Source organism: Nipponia nippon, unplaced genomic scaffold (assembly GCF_047370975.1).
Source record: "Nipponia nippon isolate SJK-2023a ecotype South Korea unplaced genomic scaffold, ASM4737097v1 scaffold_8, whole genome shotgun sequence".
NCBI classification, from domain to species: domain Eukaryota; kingdom Metazoa; phylum Chordata; class Aves; order Pelecaniformes; family Threskiornithidae; genus Nipponia; species Nipponia nippon.
Window position 1 is genome coordinate 7,036,579 of NW_028262402.1, and position 18,750 is coordinate 7,055,328.

General features: G+C 45.9%; 2 protein-coding genes across 8 annotated transcripts in view; one reads left to right on the forward strand and one right to left on the reverse strand.

The window, feature by feature from the left end:
- Positions 1–24: 24 nt before the first annotated feature.
- Positions 25–15,668, forward strand: TSTD2 (thiosulfate sulfurtransferase like domain containing 2). Of its 4 annotated transcripts, XR_015701128.1 has the most exons (11): positions 28–225; positions 486–814; positions 1,868–1,976; positions 3,636–3,761; positions 5,768–5,873; positions 7,200–7,318; positions 7,976–8,134; positions 9,223–9,361; positions 10,708–10,850; positions 13,871–13,968; positions 15,530–15,668. XR_015701128.1 is itself a non-coding variant. In XM_087742720.1 (10 exons), the coding sequence occupies exons 1-10, from the start codon at positions 118–120 to the stop codon at positions 13,898–13,900; spliced, it is 1,368 nt and encodes a 455-aa protein (XP_087598846.1). In that variant the 5' UTR covers positions 28–117; the 3' UTR covers positions 13,901–14,050. The 4 variants fall into 4 exon arrangements, 3 of the variants coding, with proteins under 3 accessions (XP_087598848.1, XP_087598846.1, XP_087598847.1); XM_087742720.1 differs by lacking the exon at positions 15,530–15,668 and having other exon boundaries at positions 13,871–14,050; XM_087742721.1 differs by lacking the exon at positions 15,530–15,668 and having other exon boundaries at positions 13,541–14,008.
- Positions 14,767–18,750, reverse strand: part of TMOD1 (tropomodulin 1) — a 28,875-nt gene continuing 24,891 nt past the window's right edge. For 3 of the 4 annotated variants that reach the window (XM_087742726.1, XM_087742725.1, XM_087742724.1), the window contains 2 exons: positions 18,324–18,468; positions 14,767–15,802 (listed from right to left, as the gene is read on the reverse strand). In XM_087742726.1, the coding sequence (XP_087598852.1) occupies positions 15,738–15,802; positions 18,324–18,468 (210 nt within the window). In that variant the 3' untranslated portion in view covers positions 14,767–15,737. Of the gene's footprint in view, positions 15,803–16,581; positions 16,648–18,323; positions 18,469–18,750 lie in introns of all 4 variants that reach the window. The other variant, XM_087742727.1, reaches the window with a different exon arrangement.

The window sequence follows — 18,750 nt, forward strand, 5'->3', positions numbered from 1 at the left end:
GACTTCCGGGGCAGCGGGGGCGGGCACTGCGGGAGGCGGGGGGAGAGCGGCGCCGAGAGGAAACCGGGCCTTCCCCGGGCGGCGGGGCCCCGCCCCGCCGGGCCGCCCGAGGCGGAGATGGTGCCGGGCGAGGCGCCGCCGCCCGGCCCGGGGTCTCCGCGGGATAGCGCCGCCGCCGCCGAGGCGGTCGCCGCCAGGAAGCAGCGCGCCTTCGCCCGGAGGAAGGTGGGCCGGTGCCGGGCGCCCGGGTCTGCGGCCCGCCCGGGTCTGAGGCCCGCGGCTGGCGCCGCCGGCGGGAGCAGCCGCCCTCGGGTGGAGGGGAGGGGAGGGGAGGGGAGGGGAGGGGGTCGGCGTTCCCCTGCGTGGGCTCGCTGCGGGGCCGCGGCGGCGCCGGGGGTGGGTCGGTGTGCCGGCCGGGGGGCGGAGGGGGGTCCCGGGCAGCGGCGGGAGCGCCGGTAACGCGTGGCGCTTGCGGTGCGTTTCAGGCCTTCTCCCTCTTCGTCAAAGCAAAGGAGGTGCCGGCCGCCGCCCGGGGTCCCGCCGGCGGAGAGGGCGTGCGGTGGCGGTGCTGCCGGCAGGCCTTCGGAGAGCTCGCCGGCATTCACCGGCATGTGGCCCTGCAGCACGCCGGAGACATCGGGCAGCAGGCCGGGCTGGCGGAGGCCGGGCAGCAGGCGGCTGCTGAAGGGAGCCCTTCGAGCGGCCCGGCTCCTGCGGGCAAGGCAGGCGGGCTCAAGGGGCGCCCCGGTGGCACTCCCGAGATCTCCTGTGCGCTCCCAGACACCAGCCACGTTAGCTATGAGGATCTGACAAGGTAAGAAAGTCCCTCAGGGCTTTGGAGGACCAGTACTAGCCAGGAGCGGGGTGTTGGCCTGCTTACACTTTAGATGGTCTTCTGCCAGCACTGCTTTTTATTTTCATGAAGTGCAGTCAAGTGACACTTTAAGATATAGAAAGAGTCTTCCCTGATATTCCTGTAGGTCTTCAGATGTTTCAGATACCTTCCTGAGATACTTCTTTAGATCAATAGGTGTAGGTACCCTCCAGGAGTCACTTGGTTTATTTTAATTCCTTTTACAACTGCTCACGCCTGTACAAAACATGCCAGTTACCACTGTGCTGATAAAGAAGTAGATATGCTGCATTTTTTTTGATGGTAAAGGTGGGAACTTGGGAGGATTGAACTATTGAGCTGTATCATCCCGCCTTGTTAAAGCTGACCTGTGCAGATGTTACTCGATGGCTTAGTAAGGAGGGACCGTAACAGTAGAGAGCAGAACGGCAGGGTATGCTCTGAGCAGGTCCCTTTTCTCTGCTCGTTCGAGTCCCTTAAGGGCTTCTTAGTTATGAATAAATAGGTTCATGAAAATGTTTCTCACTGTGAGAGAGTTTGACTTGTGCTGCTCAGAATGCAGGCACACATGATCTCACTGAAAATTTAGGCTCTTTAAGTTTGGATAGCTCAAGCACTTGAATTTTCAGTGTGCAAGTTTGTCAAATTAAACATTTAATGGGACACTTGCGTGGACAGAAAACAGCAGTTCTTGTGCCCTGTGTGTTGAGAGAAACTTGAGTGCGCTGTAGGCCGCTGGCAGACATGTCCTGTGCAGCACAGATGAGTTTGTTTTGTAACCAGTCCTGAGAACTAGGAATGTGGGAGCTTTTTTTAATTCGTATTCTTTCTCTTTGAAATAAATCAAACCCAGCAGTGCTAATGCCTCCAAAGTTTGTTTTGTTTTGTTTTTCTCCCTGCATCTGCCAGAAGAAAATTGCCTGCTTTTTGAATGGTTACTGCTAATAGTGTGTTTTGTGCTTCCAACACTTACATCCTTTTCCTGTTTGTTCATTTTTGCCATGCTATGGACAGCAAGGTGGGAGAAGTACTTCTGTATTACTGTTACTGTGAGGTGAAGGATCCAGAGAGACTCTGTGCTTGGCAAAAGGCTCTGTGCCAGCATCTGCATCTCACTGGCAAGGTAAGGTTTTAAGCAATGGTTGTATTCTTAACAAAAAAACATCCTCTTTGTTTAGTGCAGAATGATGTGGCATGTGGAGAACCAAGTGTGTTGCTAGTCTGTTATGATCCCATTAAGAAAGGCACTCAGACACTGTAAAGTATCATTTAAAATGCTATTTAAGAGCTAATGCTACAAAGAAAAAGAAAATAATACAGATAATCTTATATCCCTTTCGATTCTGGGAATCCTGAGTTGTTCAGCACTGAGTGAGCCTCTGATCCATGCACAGCATGCTGTGCAGACCCTGTCCTTGCAAGGGTTACCCCATTCCCGTCATTCAAACTGTTACAGATTTTTTTGTTTACAGGAAAACAAGTCTTTTCATCACTCCTACTGTCAAACAGAAAGAGTATTCACATGAGAACTTCTTGATGCACTTTTAGATAAAGGCGAGGACACACAGGTGGCATAATCACTGGTATCGACAGGGAGCTGCATGCATGTGTCTCTGTTAGGATTATTGGGCTGGCTAAAGGATATGTGCAGCACAGCACAGCCTGAAGGCCAGGCTGGAGGCGCACCCCTGTGCGGCATGGGTCTGGGCTTGCTCCCGTTAACTGTTATGTGTATCACTGACTCCTCAATGCGCAATGGTCTTCCAGTCAGAATCACTACACCAAGCTGTAATCCATACTGTCAGGAATGAGATGAGAGCAGCTGACACCTTAGATCACACCACAGGGACAGCAGTGCTCATTCCTGCATAGAGTCTTTGTTCTTTTCTTTCCTGGCAGGCTAGACCAAAGAGGTGAGTTGGCTCATCTAGCTGGCCTCTTGAGGCTGTGGGCAAAGGTGAATTTTAGCCTTGCGAAGCTGATGTTCCTAGGCTATCTGTGGGGAGAAGGATTTTTCAAGAGGGCAACTCAGAGCAGGAGGCTACTTTTATCTTTGACTTGTCTTCCTAAGTAGCTTATTTTTCTCTGCCAATGGTAGGCACCTTCCCTGTTCTACATCAGCACAGGTCTGGGGGTGAAATGTCCTGATGCATTCACTCCTTTTTTTGCTCAGCTATTTTTTCTGGTGGTTGGTATTTTTCTCAATTTTTTTTTTTTTCATCTCCGAGATGGGTACAGCATTTGCCTTCTCAATCAGTTGTTTTTTTCCTTGCCTCTTAATATTCAACCTTTTCTTTTTTCACCACTTCAGAGTTTTTGTTCATTTGTCAGTGCTGGAGATAAAATGACTCACACTGAAATTTAATATTACATGCAATATTTGCATATTCACATTTTCTTTTTAGCTGAGTGAGTCACTGGGCACAATCCCATTGTTCTTCCTGAGGCAGACTTCCAGTGGGAATTTTAATGGTGACTGCAGGATTTGCCTGTTAACCACTTAGCATGTCTCTGTTTATTGTACAGACTTTTCTGACTGTCTTGAAGTCATTCTTTCGAAATGGCTCAAAAGTGATTACTGTGATTTTATTGCTATTTTATTTACTGTCTTCTTTATGTTCAACTTCAGTATAACCATTTTTTCCTTCCTTGCTCAGTAGTCTCTTTTCTGGACATACTTCTGTGTCTGCCTTTTGTCACCCACTCATATTTTGCTAATTTCACTGCGATCTGTTTTTGCTGTTACTAAGCTTTAGCCCCAGCTTCTCCTCTTGCCTTCTAGGTACGAGTTGCTTCAGAAGGGATTAATGGGACAGTTGGTGGAAGCAAAGTAGCTACCAATCTCTACATTGAAGTTATGCTTTCCCAGCCTCTGTTCAAAGACATTTTGTGTCAAGAGGATTTCAAGGTATGAAAAAATAATTTCTACACAGACATTGTTAATGCAGGACATTTAATTTTTGAGAAATAAGCATGTTGCTTCTTGATAGTATTACTTCTGCTCTAGCAGTTCTGCTCTCCCAGCACTGATCTAACCAAGGGTTCCTAACCTTACTTTGTTTAGGTATCTGCTGGTTTTCACCAGCAGCAGCAGCTATCATGAGCCGTGACAGCAGCTGCTATAAGCTTTGGCAGCTATGGGTGCAGCTGCAAAGCCCCCCATACGGGTGAATGAGGGAGTGTGCTTCAGCCTCGCCATTCTTCAACATGCATTTGCTCCAACTTGACTGCCAAAACCAAGACATCACAACATACAGTTACCCAGGCAAACTATTCCCACACTCTCCTCTTCACCCTGATTTGAGATCCTTGCCTAGAAACCTACTGGTTTAGGTTCATGCAGGCTTTGTTGTCCTTACAGGTGCACTCTCAGTTCTATGAATTGCATGTCTTCTAGAGAAAATACACAGGCGGAGCCAAGAGGTTTCTCCCTGCTCCAGTTAGTGCCTGCCTGGAGGGAGAGTGAGGTGCTAACTTCTGCTTGAGCCTGAGCATATGTGCTGATTGCTGCCTTCAGATGGTGATGGCAGCTGTGGCTGGCACCGTATGGCATTCTGGTAGGCTTTTGCTGCCCCAGTACTGTAGGTACTGGTTTCTCTGTGAGGAAGGAAAGCTGCTGCTTTTATAGCATTTTTCTTTTCCACACAAGTTTTATTTGCAGGGAGTACTATTTTTTTTTCCATAAATAACTAGATCGAACGAGTTAGTGAAACTTGTGAAACTCAAATCCCATGTAGAGCTGCAGTGCTGATTCAGTCTTAGCTTTTTAACTGTCTGTTGTGCTTGGCTGAATTTCAAGAGTAAATGTGACATGTTAGTTACAGTCATGTGTAGATTCAAAAACTGAACAGGGATGGAATTTTACCTTGACCTTGACAAAACCTCCAACCCTGCATGATCTCTCTGGGCATCAACATTCATGCGTTAGTACATGATGGTATTTTCTGTCTCACAATTCCTCTGCATGCTGTATACGCAATGTATACGGCATGTTCATGTCAACATGCTGTATACGCAAGTAAGTGGGGGTTTCAGGTCCCCGTGCCATGAAGACATGGGCATAGAGGAGTGGAAATTGCGCTTGGGGCTATGAAAATACTCAGTGGCCACTGTAGTTGCTGCAGACTGATTTCTGTGATAGCTGGGACAGTGCCGCACAGCTCTGCACTTCTGTTTGAGTGATTATATGCTTGATAGTGCCTAAGCCATGTTTGAGGCGCAGCCCTGCAGAAATTCTCACTCAGAAATTCTCGTTCCCTGTCTTCTGCAGGGGGGTGCCTACCAAGAAGGGCTTGCCGAGATCTCCAAAGGGGAAATCCTGCGCTTGGTTTTAGGGGGGCGGGGGGTGTCAGACTCCACTGTTAACAAATCTTGAGCCTAGCTGACCTCCCATATGTCTCTCTCACGCCCATGAACCACTGCAGTTCCCATCGCACGTGTCGTGACTGGAGGCCTAGCTGTGCTTGTGTCGGGCGTCAGAGGCACTGAAGAGAACTGCAGGGCCCAGATGTGTCAACGTGATCCGTTGCTGGAGGAGGCTGTTTAATATTCCTGTCAGGGTCGGCATGCTCTGTAGGGGCCTTGACTTTCTCATGAGAGGTGCTAGCGACATTGTTTCTGACTAAGATCTGTTCTCCTTCCCATTGCTGGGCGACTTCGCACCTCATGCCAAATGGTGCCTCTCTTGCCTGCAGAGTAGTCATTGGGCCTAAGACACCTCTCTGCCAGGTCATGGCAGGGGTCCGCTGCCTAAACCTCAGGATTTAGAGTGTGGATTTCAGCAGGAGAGCCGTTTCTTTCCCTCAGCCACTGAGACACTTTCATACTCTAGTGCGTTGTAGAAATTTGAGTGGGTAATTTTAATCTTGACACCTGGCAAATTTTGGTGGATTGTTTTTGTGTTTCATTTCCTAGAGCAGTGCAGGAGGAGCTCACTGTTTCCCAGACCTTCGAGTTGGAGTATTCAAAGAAATTGTACCTATGGGCATTGATCCAAAGATAGTGTCTTATAAAGAAACTGGTAAGTTGATTTAATGAAAAATAAAGCCTCTCGCCCAAGTGAGAGGTAAGTGAAGAATAAAGCACCTTCATCAAAAACATTTCTTTCTGCACAGTGGCCAGGACACAGGAGAAGTAGATATGGAAATTGATTTCTTACTGGTAGTCAAAGGTTAGTGGTGCAGGGAATTTGCTGGCCCAGGTTTTGGTTTGGTAAGTGTTTAGCTGCTTCAGAAAAACATTAGAATTAACTTTCTGTTTTGTGGGAAACAGTAATACTTCAAATGATATCAAGCAGTTACCTTGTTTTGGGGTAGGGACATACCTTGTGCTTTAGTCAGGGACCAAGTCATTGGACACCTGCTAAAGGCAGATGAAATGATGTATGATGGTTAGGAAAGACATTTCAATGCATGCATATATCCATATTTGTTCTAAATATTCTGTAGGTGGTTGAGACTGCTCAGAAATGATACCATTTTATATGAGAGCTCCAATGCTCTCTCGTTGTGGTTAGCTTGCAGTAAGAACCAAACTGTATAGGAAGAGCTTTCTGTGGTGTCTTCTTGTGGATCCAGTGGATTCTGGTGCTGTGGATGCTGAGAGGTTGTTTTTTTGGTTTGGTTTTTTTTTTTTTTTTAGAAAATGCTAGAATCCCGCTGAAGCTTACAGTTGAGTATATACATGTTCGTATGTTAGGGACTGCTGACTTGGCTTTACTTGTGTTGAAGTTAACAGCCATGCTCCTGCCTTCTACACTAAAGCAGAGCCAAGTTCTGCATCAGGTTCCTGCCACTCCCCTAACTCAGGCTGCATTTGTTTTCTCCTACCTGTAGCTGCTTAGTATGGATTATGCCTGATAAGATGTTCCTGGCTATGCATCTGTTATGAGGACACATATGTAGGTGGTAAGCAGGAGCACAGCAAACAGCAATTAACAGAGCAGTTTGGGGCTTTTTTTTTCCACTTCTGTGCCTCCAAATGTAATTGAAAGATGAGCAAAGGGAAGGTAAACATCTTTCACTCTTTCTTTTACAACTGTAAGAGTTGCCGGGGGACATGGCAAAGATCATAGAGACAGGCGCCTGTCTGCTGCTTCTTCTGTCATGTGGAACAGTGTTGTATTTTCTTTCATTTGCCAATAGGAAGCCAGACATGGATAAACTTGGCTGGTTGAGTTGGGATGAAAAGTCTGTGAACCGTCACAGAAAATTTTTGTTTGGAAATCTGAGGAGAATCTGGATCAGCGAGATCATACATAACATTGTTTTGTAGTTCTGCTTCTCACTTCTTTCTCTTATTTTTCTTATTTCTTTTTTTTTTCTTCTTTTTTTTTTTTTTGTTAAAGGAATCCATTTATCCCCTCAGGAATTTCATAGAGAAGTAGAACAGTATTTGTCTCAGGCCAGTCAAGGACAAAGCGATACCATCTTGCTGGACTGTAGGAACTTCTATGAAAGTAAAATAGTAAGTGTTGTTCGCCTGCTTCTTGCAGTGTGTTACAGGTGCTGGGGGGAAGCATTTCACATTGTGAGGGTGTAACCTTACTGGAAGAAGAGATTCCATGTTCCAGATTGACTGTAATATGTACAAAGTTCAGTTTAGTAATGAGCATTAGACACAAGCAGCCAAGGACCTGCTGAGCAGCTCAGCATGGAGCCTGCCCAGCTAAGTGCTTATACAGCTTGGGGCAAGAAGACGACAAAGTAGTCCATACAACATTAGCAGTGAACACCATATAGTTTGAAGTAAAAGTAGCGTAATTTGTAAGGATGTTTTCCAGCATTTTTGCCTTGTCCCATATGTCAAAAAGAATAGGGGCATCCTGCTGTCACACCCACCAGCCCTCCTGCACTGTTGTGGCCCCATCCTTTCTCTGACAGTTATGTTCTGCTTAGCTCCCTCTTTTATGTTTGGATGAAGAGACATGCTGTGTCTGGAATCCTCTTAGAGGTTTTAACAGGTATTTTGATGCATGAATGCAGCTGAGGAATTGCCTAAAGCAGCTGCAGTGAGCTGACTGTTATCACCCAAAGGTTTGTTACGTCCTCTAGTTCGAGGCACAGACCTTACCATGTTAAGACTGCTTGTAACCAGTCGCATGGCCATTTGTTGTTATTGCAGGGACATTTCCAGGGCTGTCTGGCTCCAGATATCAGGAAGTTCAGCTATTTTCCCAGCTACGTAGATGAAAACCTGGAGCTTTTTAAAGACAAGCGTGTCCTGATGTACTGCACAGGAGGGATTCGTTGTGAAAGAGGCTCTGCTTACCTACGGAGCAAGGTGAGATGTCATTCTGAGGGCACAAGTGTCGGGGAGTTGAGACTGCTTTAAGGGCAGCTGTCTTTTCTTTTGCTGGTAGATTCTTACTGAGCACAAACTGCTCATTGAGCAGTTAGGGAGATGAATGTCTCTGATGCACACTTGCCTCGTGCTGTCTGTCAAGGACGTGGGTAGTTTAATGCAGCTCAGGATTTTCTGTCTTTCCTTCTGCTGGTAGATTCTTATTGAGCACAAACTGCTCAATGAGCAGTTGGGGGGGTGAATGTCTCTGACGCACGCTTGCCTCATGCTGTCTGTCAAGGACGTGGGTAGTTTAATGCAGCCCAGGATGATCTGCATGGACTAGTGTCACAGCAGTGATTGCTCTGTGAAAATAATTATATAACGCATTTGCTGAGAAGAGGTATTTGTAAGACTGCCCTGCCCACTGTAGCGGTGTTTTAGGAGGGCTTGAGAGCATTCTGCAGTGTTTCCACAAGTTCTGTCTAGGTTATGCTCTGTGGTTATTACTGCACAGCCTGAGCATCTCAGTGGTGAAAATCAGCCAGTCAGTGCTTTCCCATTGTTGTGGAATTTAATCCAGCATACTGCATTGTTCTAATTGTGCTTTCCATCCCACTCTTCTCCTGGATCCTTCCCTCAAGCAAGGGAACAGCACACATACGTGTTCTCTAGAGATTTAAACCTTGATTTTTTTTCTCTGCTGCACCAATATGAACCCTGAGAAATTCTGCTCCTGCTAACATCTCTCTACATAAAAACAGAATAAGCAGCGGTTCACAGAGGTTCAAAAGTGTTTGATCTCTGATGCAGCAAACCTCCCTCAGCTGAGAACGTTACCCACCTTTTTTTGACTGTAACATTAAATGCCATTTGTGTTCATGTCAACAAGCCAGCATTGTGGAGCTGCCCAGTAATCCCTGGTGGCCCTGCCAAGAGTTGTGGGTGCACGTGGTGCCATCTGATGGTCACCGAGAAGCTGCTGCTTTTTGTTGACCCCTGGCATTTACAACATTTGCTTTGGGTACTCTGGCACACCACCACTGCTGCTGCCTCCTTCAGCTTTTCTGCTAATATGCTCTAAACAGGCAGTGTGCAGAGAGGTTTACCAGCTAAAAGGCGGAATTCACAAGTACCTGGAAGAGTTTCCAGATGGATTCTACAGGGGGAAGCTGTTTGTATTTGATGATCGTTACGCCATTTGTTCCAATGAAGATATCGTCTCAGGTAGGACTACGTGATGTAAGTGCAGAAGGCTGGGAAGCTATTGCAGTCATTTCCACAGAGATGTGCAACACAGGGGCAGCCAAACTGATCTGTGTAGTTCTTCCTCATACTCGCTTTGATCTTTTAGTGCTGTCACTTTTCATGATGATCATCAACTCTATGGCTTTCACACATAAAACAGAAACGAGAAAAAAGGGGGTCACTAAAACTGGAGCAGGAAAAGGAAGCATCCCCTGCAGAACAGCTGCAGTTACGAGGCATCTGCAGCTATGGAGATGTATGTCAGGCACTACTGGTGTCGTTACCTACTTGTTGCCCACAGTGCCGATTGGACTATGGTTGGCCAAGTGACTGAAGCGTTCAGTACTTCTCCTGCTGTTCTCTGTCAGCTGTTCTCTGCTCCAGTAATCTGACAGAACATCAGCACAGGCTGCCAGGCACTGGGATAGTGGTGGCACTAAGCTCTGCAGCACTTTATTATTTTCATGCCTTGAAAGTTTCAGTAGCCTGTAGAATTTCAGTGATCTCTAGTTGGAGTTGTTAAGAACACTTCCTGGTCTTCTGGCTGGGGTTGCTCTTCAGATATTGCAAATGAAGTACCTGTTTTCTTCTTCTCAGTTGCCAGGTACAAATAGATGGAATTTGGCTCTAGCCTTTTTTAGGAAGCAGTGCTGGTTTTTCTGTGAGTGGGTAGCTTTTTGAGAATAACTTCCCATTCTTCCTCTGCAATTACCGTATACATATTGAAGGTGCCTGACTTGGTGTAGAAACAACACACTCTAGATACATCACAGCCATCCCTACAGAGGTTTCAAGGGGAGGTGTTGGAGTAGGCACGTTCTTGATGGTACAGCTAAACTGCTGTAGCTTTCAGTTAAAGGGTTAAAAGGGTTAAAACCCATCTGATGTGGAACGACTCTACCAGGACTGCAAATGACACCCCATCTGCACAAGCCGTTGCTTTTAGGTGGAAGGAAGTATGATGGCACCCCCTTCCCCAGCAGGCAACGCTCCTGCGTACTGGCTTAATTACCACCAGCATATCTTCTTCTCCTCTTGGCAGCAAGAACCTTTAAATTTGTATAATCGGAACTAGAACAAGCACTAGTGAGCACTTTTTCCTTTTCCTGAGAGACAGCTGTCCTGAGTTTTTTACATCAAAATCAGAAGTTTAAAAATGAACTAGGTTCTAGAAGATCAAGCTAAAGCAGGAACTAAAAACCTGAAATACAATAGATAGCCACTTAATGAGAGATTGCAGCCCCCTGGTGCCACTGAGAACCCTCTGCAAGGGGGACAGATGGGGCAATATGGGTGTTAACTTTTTCTTTTCCTCCTCCTTCCAGCATGCAGATACTGTGGGACACTGTGGGACCAGTATAAACTTTGTTCCAGCCAGCACTGCCGGCAGCTTGTCCTGACGTGTCCAAGTTGTCGTAACAAAGGTCTTACAGCTTGCTGTCCTGTTTGTCAAGAGAAAGAGCTCAAGGTGACTTCAAGGGCTTCGGGACAAACACTTAAGGAGGAATGTGAATGTACAAGGAGACGGCCAAGGGTACCTATTGAACATGCCTCACAAAGGATGCTGGACACAGGAAAAGATTAAGCTGTTGCATTAGCTAATCTCACATGTGCTAGTGCGAAGGGCTTCTATAACCAGATCCCAATCTGTTATTCGGTTAGGTTTGGAAATCATGAAAATGTGTTGGCTTGGAAAGTCTTGTTCATATGCTGCCTTTAAGCCTAGAGTATGCCCGGAAAACAATCCATTACTTGATCGTAAATTACCAGAGTGCCCAACCCATCACCAGCACTACAGGATTTCTCTCCCTGGGTACAGTCTTGTAGCGTGGCCTCTGCCATGGGGATTTTGGAGCAGAGTATGTGCGATGGGACACAGCTGCCCACAATTCAAAAGAAACTAAAGGGACATACAAACAATTCCATTCTTTTCCTCCTGCATGGAGATGGATCCATCCAACCGCTCCATTGATCATGGATTTGCTTCAATAGCTAGTGCTAGGGTATGAAAACAGCAGATTTATCAGTTGGGTGTGGGTACATGACTGGATTAGAGTTGAAGATATTTTCCACGTACCCACCATCTGCCTGCATCTCTTGCTTTCTACCAGTGAGAAGCAAGGGGTAGTTACCTGAAGTCACTGACTTGACTCCTGTGTAAAACTGGCTGAAAGCAGTGTAAGGACCCCTCCTGTAACTGGAGCAAAGGCCCACAGATACTGTCTGCCCAGCCATACTTGTTGTGTGTGACCTGTAGGATGAACAGCAAAAATAATCCTCATTCCAACGCTCTGTGTCCCTGGGAACTGTTGTTTCCCTCAGCTTGTCAGTACATGAAATATCCAGGGCTCAGTTCTGCTTGCACTAGGAAAAAAAAGACAGCTTGAAGCATGTTGAAACTGAAACACAAAGAGAGGGGAGCACAGAGACACTCAAAATACCAGCAGTATGGCACTGGAAGTGATGCTGACGTGTGCATAAATGTGAGCAACAGCTATAAGGAGATTGCAAGATCCTTTATCCAAGTTAAATAATTCAAGATTTGGGGAGCATTTGTGCTTTGTAAACATGGGTTGAGTTTTTCAAAAGCTGTGAGATGTTTATGTGATTTCCAGCTCCTATTAGTGGAGAAATTGTCTTTGAATTTGAAGGGATCCACAGCATACGAGCTCAGAATACTTCACTGCCTGCTGCATTGTGTGCCTGATGCTGCAGAATGTACAGAAAGGTTTTATTAATAGTGTAGAAGATGCGTCTTGACTGAAAAATGTCTTTGAAACTTACTGTCATTCTTGGTACTAAGTAGTAGTTAGTCATTAGGAAATCAAAATCACTTACTGGTTTGTTGGGTTTTTTTACTAGCAACTGCTTTTAAAAGCAAGAAAACAGTTTACTCAGGTTTCTGCAGTTGCTTAATGACAGTTAGGGCAATGTTATTATCATCTAGATTGCAACTTTTTCCTACAGTGCTATGAATTCAGCAAGGCCTCGTTGGCTTGACTAGCAACTTAAAGACATGGGCATCGGTTCCATTAAAGCCATGGCAAGCATTTCTTCTTACTTCCAGTATTGCTACCGTGAAATCAACGGTTCAGCAACTGTCTTTATGGCCATTCTTTTCATGAAGCAAAACTTTGAAATTTATGAATGTCTCTTTTTGGAATCTTTCTAGGATGGTATGTAATAGTAAATCTGTGCACAATCCATACTGGAGAAGAAGCTGGAAAACTCCCATCAATTAGACATCTTCAGCAGAAGTCTAGGCAGTACCCGTGGTCCCCGGGCATCTTGCCTCCCAAGCTTTGCTGGCCAGTTAACCTCTGTGGTTTTGAGGACTGGAATATTTGTGGAAAAACACGCAAGCTCTACTTGCAGGCCTGGTCTAGAGCACTGATGGGAGTGCCCCAACTTGCATATTATGCTCTCTCTTTTCTTCGTGTATTAGGCTAAAAAGAACACAATTTTATAACTCAGTCTGTCAGCAAAGCTGGAACAGTGTCATCTATTTGGAAGGCTGTTTCTATATCACTTATCAGTACAAAATGGCAACAACTATATTTTATATGTAAATTTCTGAAACTCCTATGGTGATAAATAACCTTTAGTGCTTCCATTGTAATTTTTAAAGTACTGCACAAATACACTTCACCTGTATGTTGGAGGTGCTTAATTCTGCAGAGGTAAATGCTGAAACCTAGCTAGCCATTTGCCACATGGTAGACCTGGCTACAAGGTACAATTCTCCTGAGAGCTCCTGGCAGCTGGAGATTCTACCTCAAAGGCAGAGGGGAGCCATGGGGCCTCTTCTGGTCCTTGCTGCACTAAGCAAGGGAGGAGAAGGATTTGAGATGTACAGATGGAGGCCCATAAAGCCAGGTTTCCTCTGCTGCAGAGAGGGGAGGCGGGGTAGGAGGCATCCTTAGCCTTCATCTTGCAAGTTAGCCCATGAGCCACTTCTGTATCCTGGCTTCTGGATTAGTTTTGTGAGATTAATACAAATAAGGACTTGCCATGTGAAAATGCTGTGTGCTGAGATCCAGGCACCTCAGTGGTGATTCCTGAAAGAAGGCACATCAGCTCCAGGTGAGGTGAGTTAAGCAGGATAGGCTGTGACTGCCAGATGCTGCAGCCAGCAGATGGCTTTCTTCCCTTTTCCAGGAGAGCCGCTGGGATGAAGAGTGATCCGTTTGCTCCTAAATATCACCATTTTGTAGCTCCATCACTGCACGGCTTGATGCCTTTCACCACAAAGCCTGATGCCTCTCCGTACAGCCTCTCTCTGCTGCACAGTTCTCAGCTTTCACATGCATCTTGCAGCAAAGCGGCTCTATCGGGATCAGCTGAGGAACCTGGAGTGATCCTGCCTGCTTAATATACATTTGGGCTGCATGGTTAATTTGGATGCTGCTACAGTGAAACACAGGACGAGGTTCTTGCTTCTTTTTTTTTTTTTTTTTTTTCTTTTAAGGGCTATTTTTTTTCATTCAGGAAAAAGTGCTGTTGTTGTATCCATGGTAGTGCTCCCTGCTCTGCAGATGCATCTCCTTGCATGTCTGGGTTTCTTAGCACCATCAGGATTTCCCAGGGTAAGATTCATTTATGTTCTTCTGAAGCCAGTGGAAGAGCTGAGCCTGTACCATGGAAATCTGGGTGGATGGCTCAGCTGAAGCTTTGTGGCTCTGGTTTGATGATTTAGTTGACTGTTTTGAAGTCTTCACAGTGCATATGGAAGAAACAGGCTGTCTGCCAGTTTCTTTTTTTTTTTTTTTTTAAATGTGTTTTCAAGTATTCTGTATTCTTTTCATTTTCTGATATGGAACTTGCAGGGTGGGGGGAAGAAGCTATAGTGAAGCATTTTATTTGACACCACCGGTGCATTTATTAAGATTTGAAGAGCAACAAATAGGCTTCCCACATTGCTGAAAGTGTAATGTTTCTCTGCTTCGCTGGTCAGAGCTAAATCATGGGTAGTATTTGCGCACAAGCTCTGAAGAAATCTGTGGGACTTTTGCTGGAATATGTGTAAACGGCTGCAAAACTCCACTCTTAACAGATGCGTACAGACAGATTTGTAGCAAGTGAGAACGTTTTCTAGGACAAGTTGTCATCAGACCAAGGATAAGGCTTCAGTACGGCCAAGGATAAGGCTTCAGTACGGCAGTGCTTCTGCCAGGAGACTCTTCCTACTGAGCAGGATCCCACCCACGTTAATAGCGGGAGTTTTGGATGGGATAGTGCTGGGTCCGATCCACTGCATGTCTGGGAGCTACGCAGGCCTGTGGGGAATTCCTCCCAGGCTCGATGATGGGTAGTAGGCTGTCTGACAAAAAGCTATCAGACTGTATGCAGAGTAAGTTCAGAGTTGGCCTATTTCACTTAACAGCTTTTCTAGGGCACAACATTTATTGTTGCATTTATGCAGACATGAGGGACAGCAGTGAAAGAAACAATCCCTAGCAGAACAAAATTTAATTAATGGACATGGTCGTTGAGACAAAACAGCAAAGAGAGAGAATTTGACTTGTTTCCAGTGAATATCTGGGCACACGCTTTTAACATTAGGAAACTGAAGGGAGTGGGGATTAGCAGAGAGGGCTCTGGTTTGCTGATTAGTTTGGCCATCTCTGTGGGGTTAGGATTTGCATCACATCTCTAAAAGTGACCGTTTTCTTCAGACATGCATAGGATAGAAGGCTATTAACCCATCCTAAACCGCTCAATTTTTGAGACTCTGTTTTATAATTGGTGGCCTTAAGTTCCATTTAATCAGGGGGTGGAGATCAATTTTTTGTAAGAAACACAGGGATGCATTTGAAACAGCATCTCCAGCTAATTGACTCAGCAAATGTCGGTAAAAAACTGTAATTCACAATTCTTGAAATTAGCCATGTCTCCAGGTAGTAGAAGTGCTTGTTAAACTAGTTGCTCCTCTGTAGTTACTTGAGATCAATTTGGAAAAAAAAATAAAGTATTTTTTTAATACTTCTATAATTTGTGTGCAACAGTTGTATCTTTCACTCATGCATACCACATCCTAACTGTATGAAACACCGTGCAGGAAGTTTATAGAAAATTAGGTCCCAGGTTAATTAAGAGTCACTTTTACACTGGGATGTACTCTAAACTGAGATTGCATAAAATTGGCAGGTTATTACTGGCTTGAACAGTTTCCAACTCTACAGAAAACATCAACAGTCCTACTGGATAAAATCTTCAACTACAGCCACTAGGTAATTTAAACTGTTAGTGCATAAAACAGAACCCAGGCACCACAAATGCTCTGTCAAGGCACTTTTCGCCTTTAGATTTCCACAGTGCAGCACAGATCACCAGGAACAACCTCCGTAGCCAGGAACTACACTCCAGTTCTGCACTTGGGAAAAATAGGCCCGTTCAACTCTGCAAGTCTTCTCTTCCTCACTGAAAAAGAAGAGGAAGAGGAGTCAGTCACAGCAACAGGAAGGTGTGGATGGCAGGCTTGGCTTACCCGCTGTGGAAAGGAGCTGAGAGATGTACTTTCTGCCAGGAAAGAAACAGGACAGCATCAGCTTCTGAATTCCTGCTTTAAGCCTTACACAGTTTAAAATCAAGGAAGGTAAGTTGAGGTTTCTCTCCCTATGAATTTTTAAGGCCAGAAGCTACTTTCGGCCTCACCTCCCTTATTCTACAGTCAATTATATTTCACACAGTTTGTCTTTGTAATCTGACTTTGGCCAAAGCATCATCTGATGCTGACTGATGTAAAGACAGCAGGAGACGGATGCCACAGTTTTTCCTTTGCTAGTTTTTCTCAACTGCCCTTTCAAATAGAATCTATTTTACTTTTTTTTTTTTTTTAATCTCATTTCTTATCTTAAGCCTTTAGCCTCCAGCCCTCTGATCGTGGTTAATGTGGTCAAAGCCACCTCATATCTACTCTTAAAGTTGATTTACAGCTCTGACAGCTACGGTCATGACTTGAAGAAATATGTGCGAGGACAAAAGAAAAAAAAAGAGGTATAAAGAGGATGCAGAAGTTAGCTCATGAGGATGAATGTAAAAGCCTTCATAGTTGGTTCATAGAGAGCATCTTAGAGAACAGAAGCTGTAGGACCAAAACCAAGTTCTGGTAGCATCAGGTGATGGTAGGCAAGAGCACTGAAGTGGAGCACAAGCAGAGAGCTATTGCTGACAGGGAGGAAAATAAAGTTTTTCCGTACTTATACATTGTCCAGGTGTGGAGCTGAGACGCTACTGCCAGAGACCATCAGACCGATGAATGCGAGCTGCAAACAAGAACCCAATCAGACAAAAAAATGCAGATCTTAATGGTCAAAGAGGCAAAATGCACAACTGTTACATGGAAGGCAAGTTGTGAATTCCTCTCCTTAACAGCAGGAACAATTACAACACTAGATTCAAATCTTCCAGCTGATTACTTTGAATGCCAGCTGCTGCATGGTCATTAAAAACCTTGCTCTGTTCCAAAGGACAGAAAATAGCAACCCTTTCCTGGTGCAGCTCTCTAGTAACCAGGAATGCAGCTGCAGGCAGAATAAATATGCAGTGAACCATAATACTAAGTATTCTGTGTGGTCCCTGAAGAACTGGCACATACCTCTATGCTTGGCCGTGCTTCCTAGGAGCACAGTACTGGCTGAAGCAAGACGACTGATTTTTTTTTTTTTTTTTTTTTTAAAACACAACATACTTATCATCTGTCTAAATAAGGCAGCTACTTAAAGCTGGTTTTATGTGGCTTTTAAACCTGAAGGTGATTCATGAAGGGACACAAGACCCTGTCTGTGGTGAACCATATGCAGATTAAAATATGTGGTTCCAGTTTTCCACCATTTCTTCATGGCTGGCATTTGTGAGTTAGGCCTTTTCTCAGGCCCTGCCTGTTAGCCCTTGCTTTCTAGCTGTGTCTGGCAGAAGCCAGCAGTGCTAGCGGTGGTGGGGGTGTCCCTGGGAGCCTCCAGCCCAGCCTCCCCCTCGCAGCAGGGCTCTGCCTAGCACTGGGTCCGGGCAGCCGCTGGCTCTGTCCCTCTGCGTCTTGCAAACCCCCACTCTCCTGGGGAAGGAGTTGTCCCTAATGTAGAAAAAGGACAATCTGCAAACTTTCGCTTATTCCTCCCGCGTGTATTGTCTGCCACTGTGGAGCAGGCGTTTGGGGCTGTCACGTTTGTCACCACTATGCAGTTAGGAGCCATTGAGCACAGCGTGGCTGGTGCGCTGGCTGCATTCAGTACTGCTCTGCGGGACTGATTTCCAGTGCTCTACAGCAGCTTGTAGCCAAGCAATAGAAAGCCTCTGCCGCATGCATGAGCTGAAATGGCAGTATGCAGCCGTGCCTACATTTTGCTTCACAAGCACTTCTGATCACTTCATTGAGGTATAAAGATAACTCAAAGCCATGTGGCTCCCCACCTCTCCCTAGAAACACTTCCAATTTGTTTTGCTGAAGGGGATGGGCCAAGTCCCATTGCCGTTCAACTCTACTACTTTTCATCTCCTTGTTAAAGTGGGAATGAAGCTGGAGGAAGACAAGCAGTTGGCAGGAATCACAAGCGCTGGCAGCTCACAACCCATGTGCCATATGCTGTATCACGCGCCGTTCCAAAGCACGTTAGCAGCTCTCGCTCCTTCCCGACAAGACCCGCTGTTACTGCCAAAAACGCTGCCTCTTCTGGGAGTTTTAACTGCCCGGTGTCTCCAGATTTGGAGCACAACCCATCGCCTGCCCGACAGCAGCTGCATTAGGGAACCCTTCAGTGAAGGCTGCTTTCCTCCTTGAGGGGAAAGGCATCATCAGGCCCTTCAAGAGGTGGTTTCTAATTCAAGCACATCCACTGGAGCCTTCAAGTGAGCAGTTAGTTCTGTGTTTCTGCCACTAGGAATTGCCCACAGGCAGAGGGAGGGACCTTCCCGTGCCCCCTGGCTTGCAGCCAGCCCGACTCACCTAGGTCGTTGTTATTCATCATGGCATTGGAGGCGCGGAGCCGGGGACCTTGCTGAGTGAAATGGTACCCGAACTTCAGCAGGGAGGTGTTTTTTTCCAACATGTTCGCGATTTCCATTTCTACTTTGTTGCCCAAAGGCTGGCTCTTTTGAAAACAGAAAACAGAAAAGCAAGCTGGTCAGGTCAGAGGGTGATTCAGAGCCAGCACTTAGATCTGCCATCGCCACCCCTTCCCTCCTTCTTTGGACCTGTTGGTCCGTTTTGCATTTCTGACTGCAGTTGGTGAAACAAACCGCTGGCCTGTTCCTGGTACAACCGAGCGGCTCCAACTCCTGCAGCAGACATTCCCACAAGTCCTCTTGCCCAAAGACTTTATTTCTTGGACAGATTTGCAGCTAAGAGACGTCTGGAGAAACTATGATTTTGA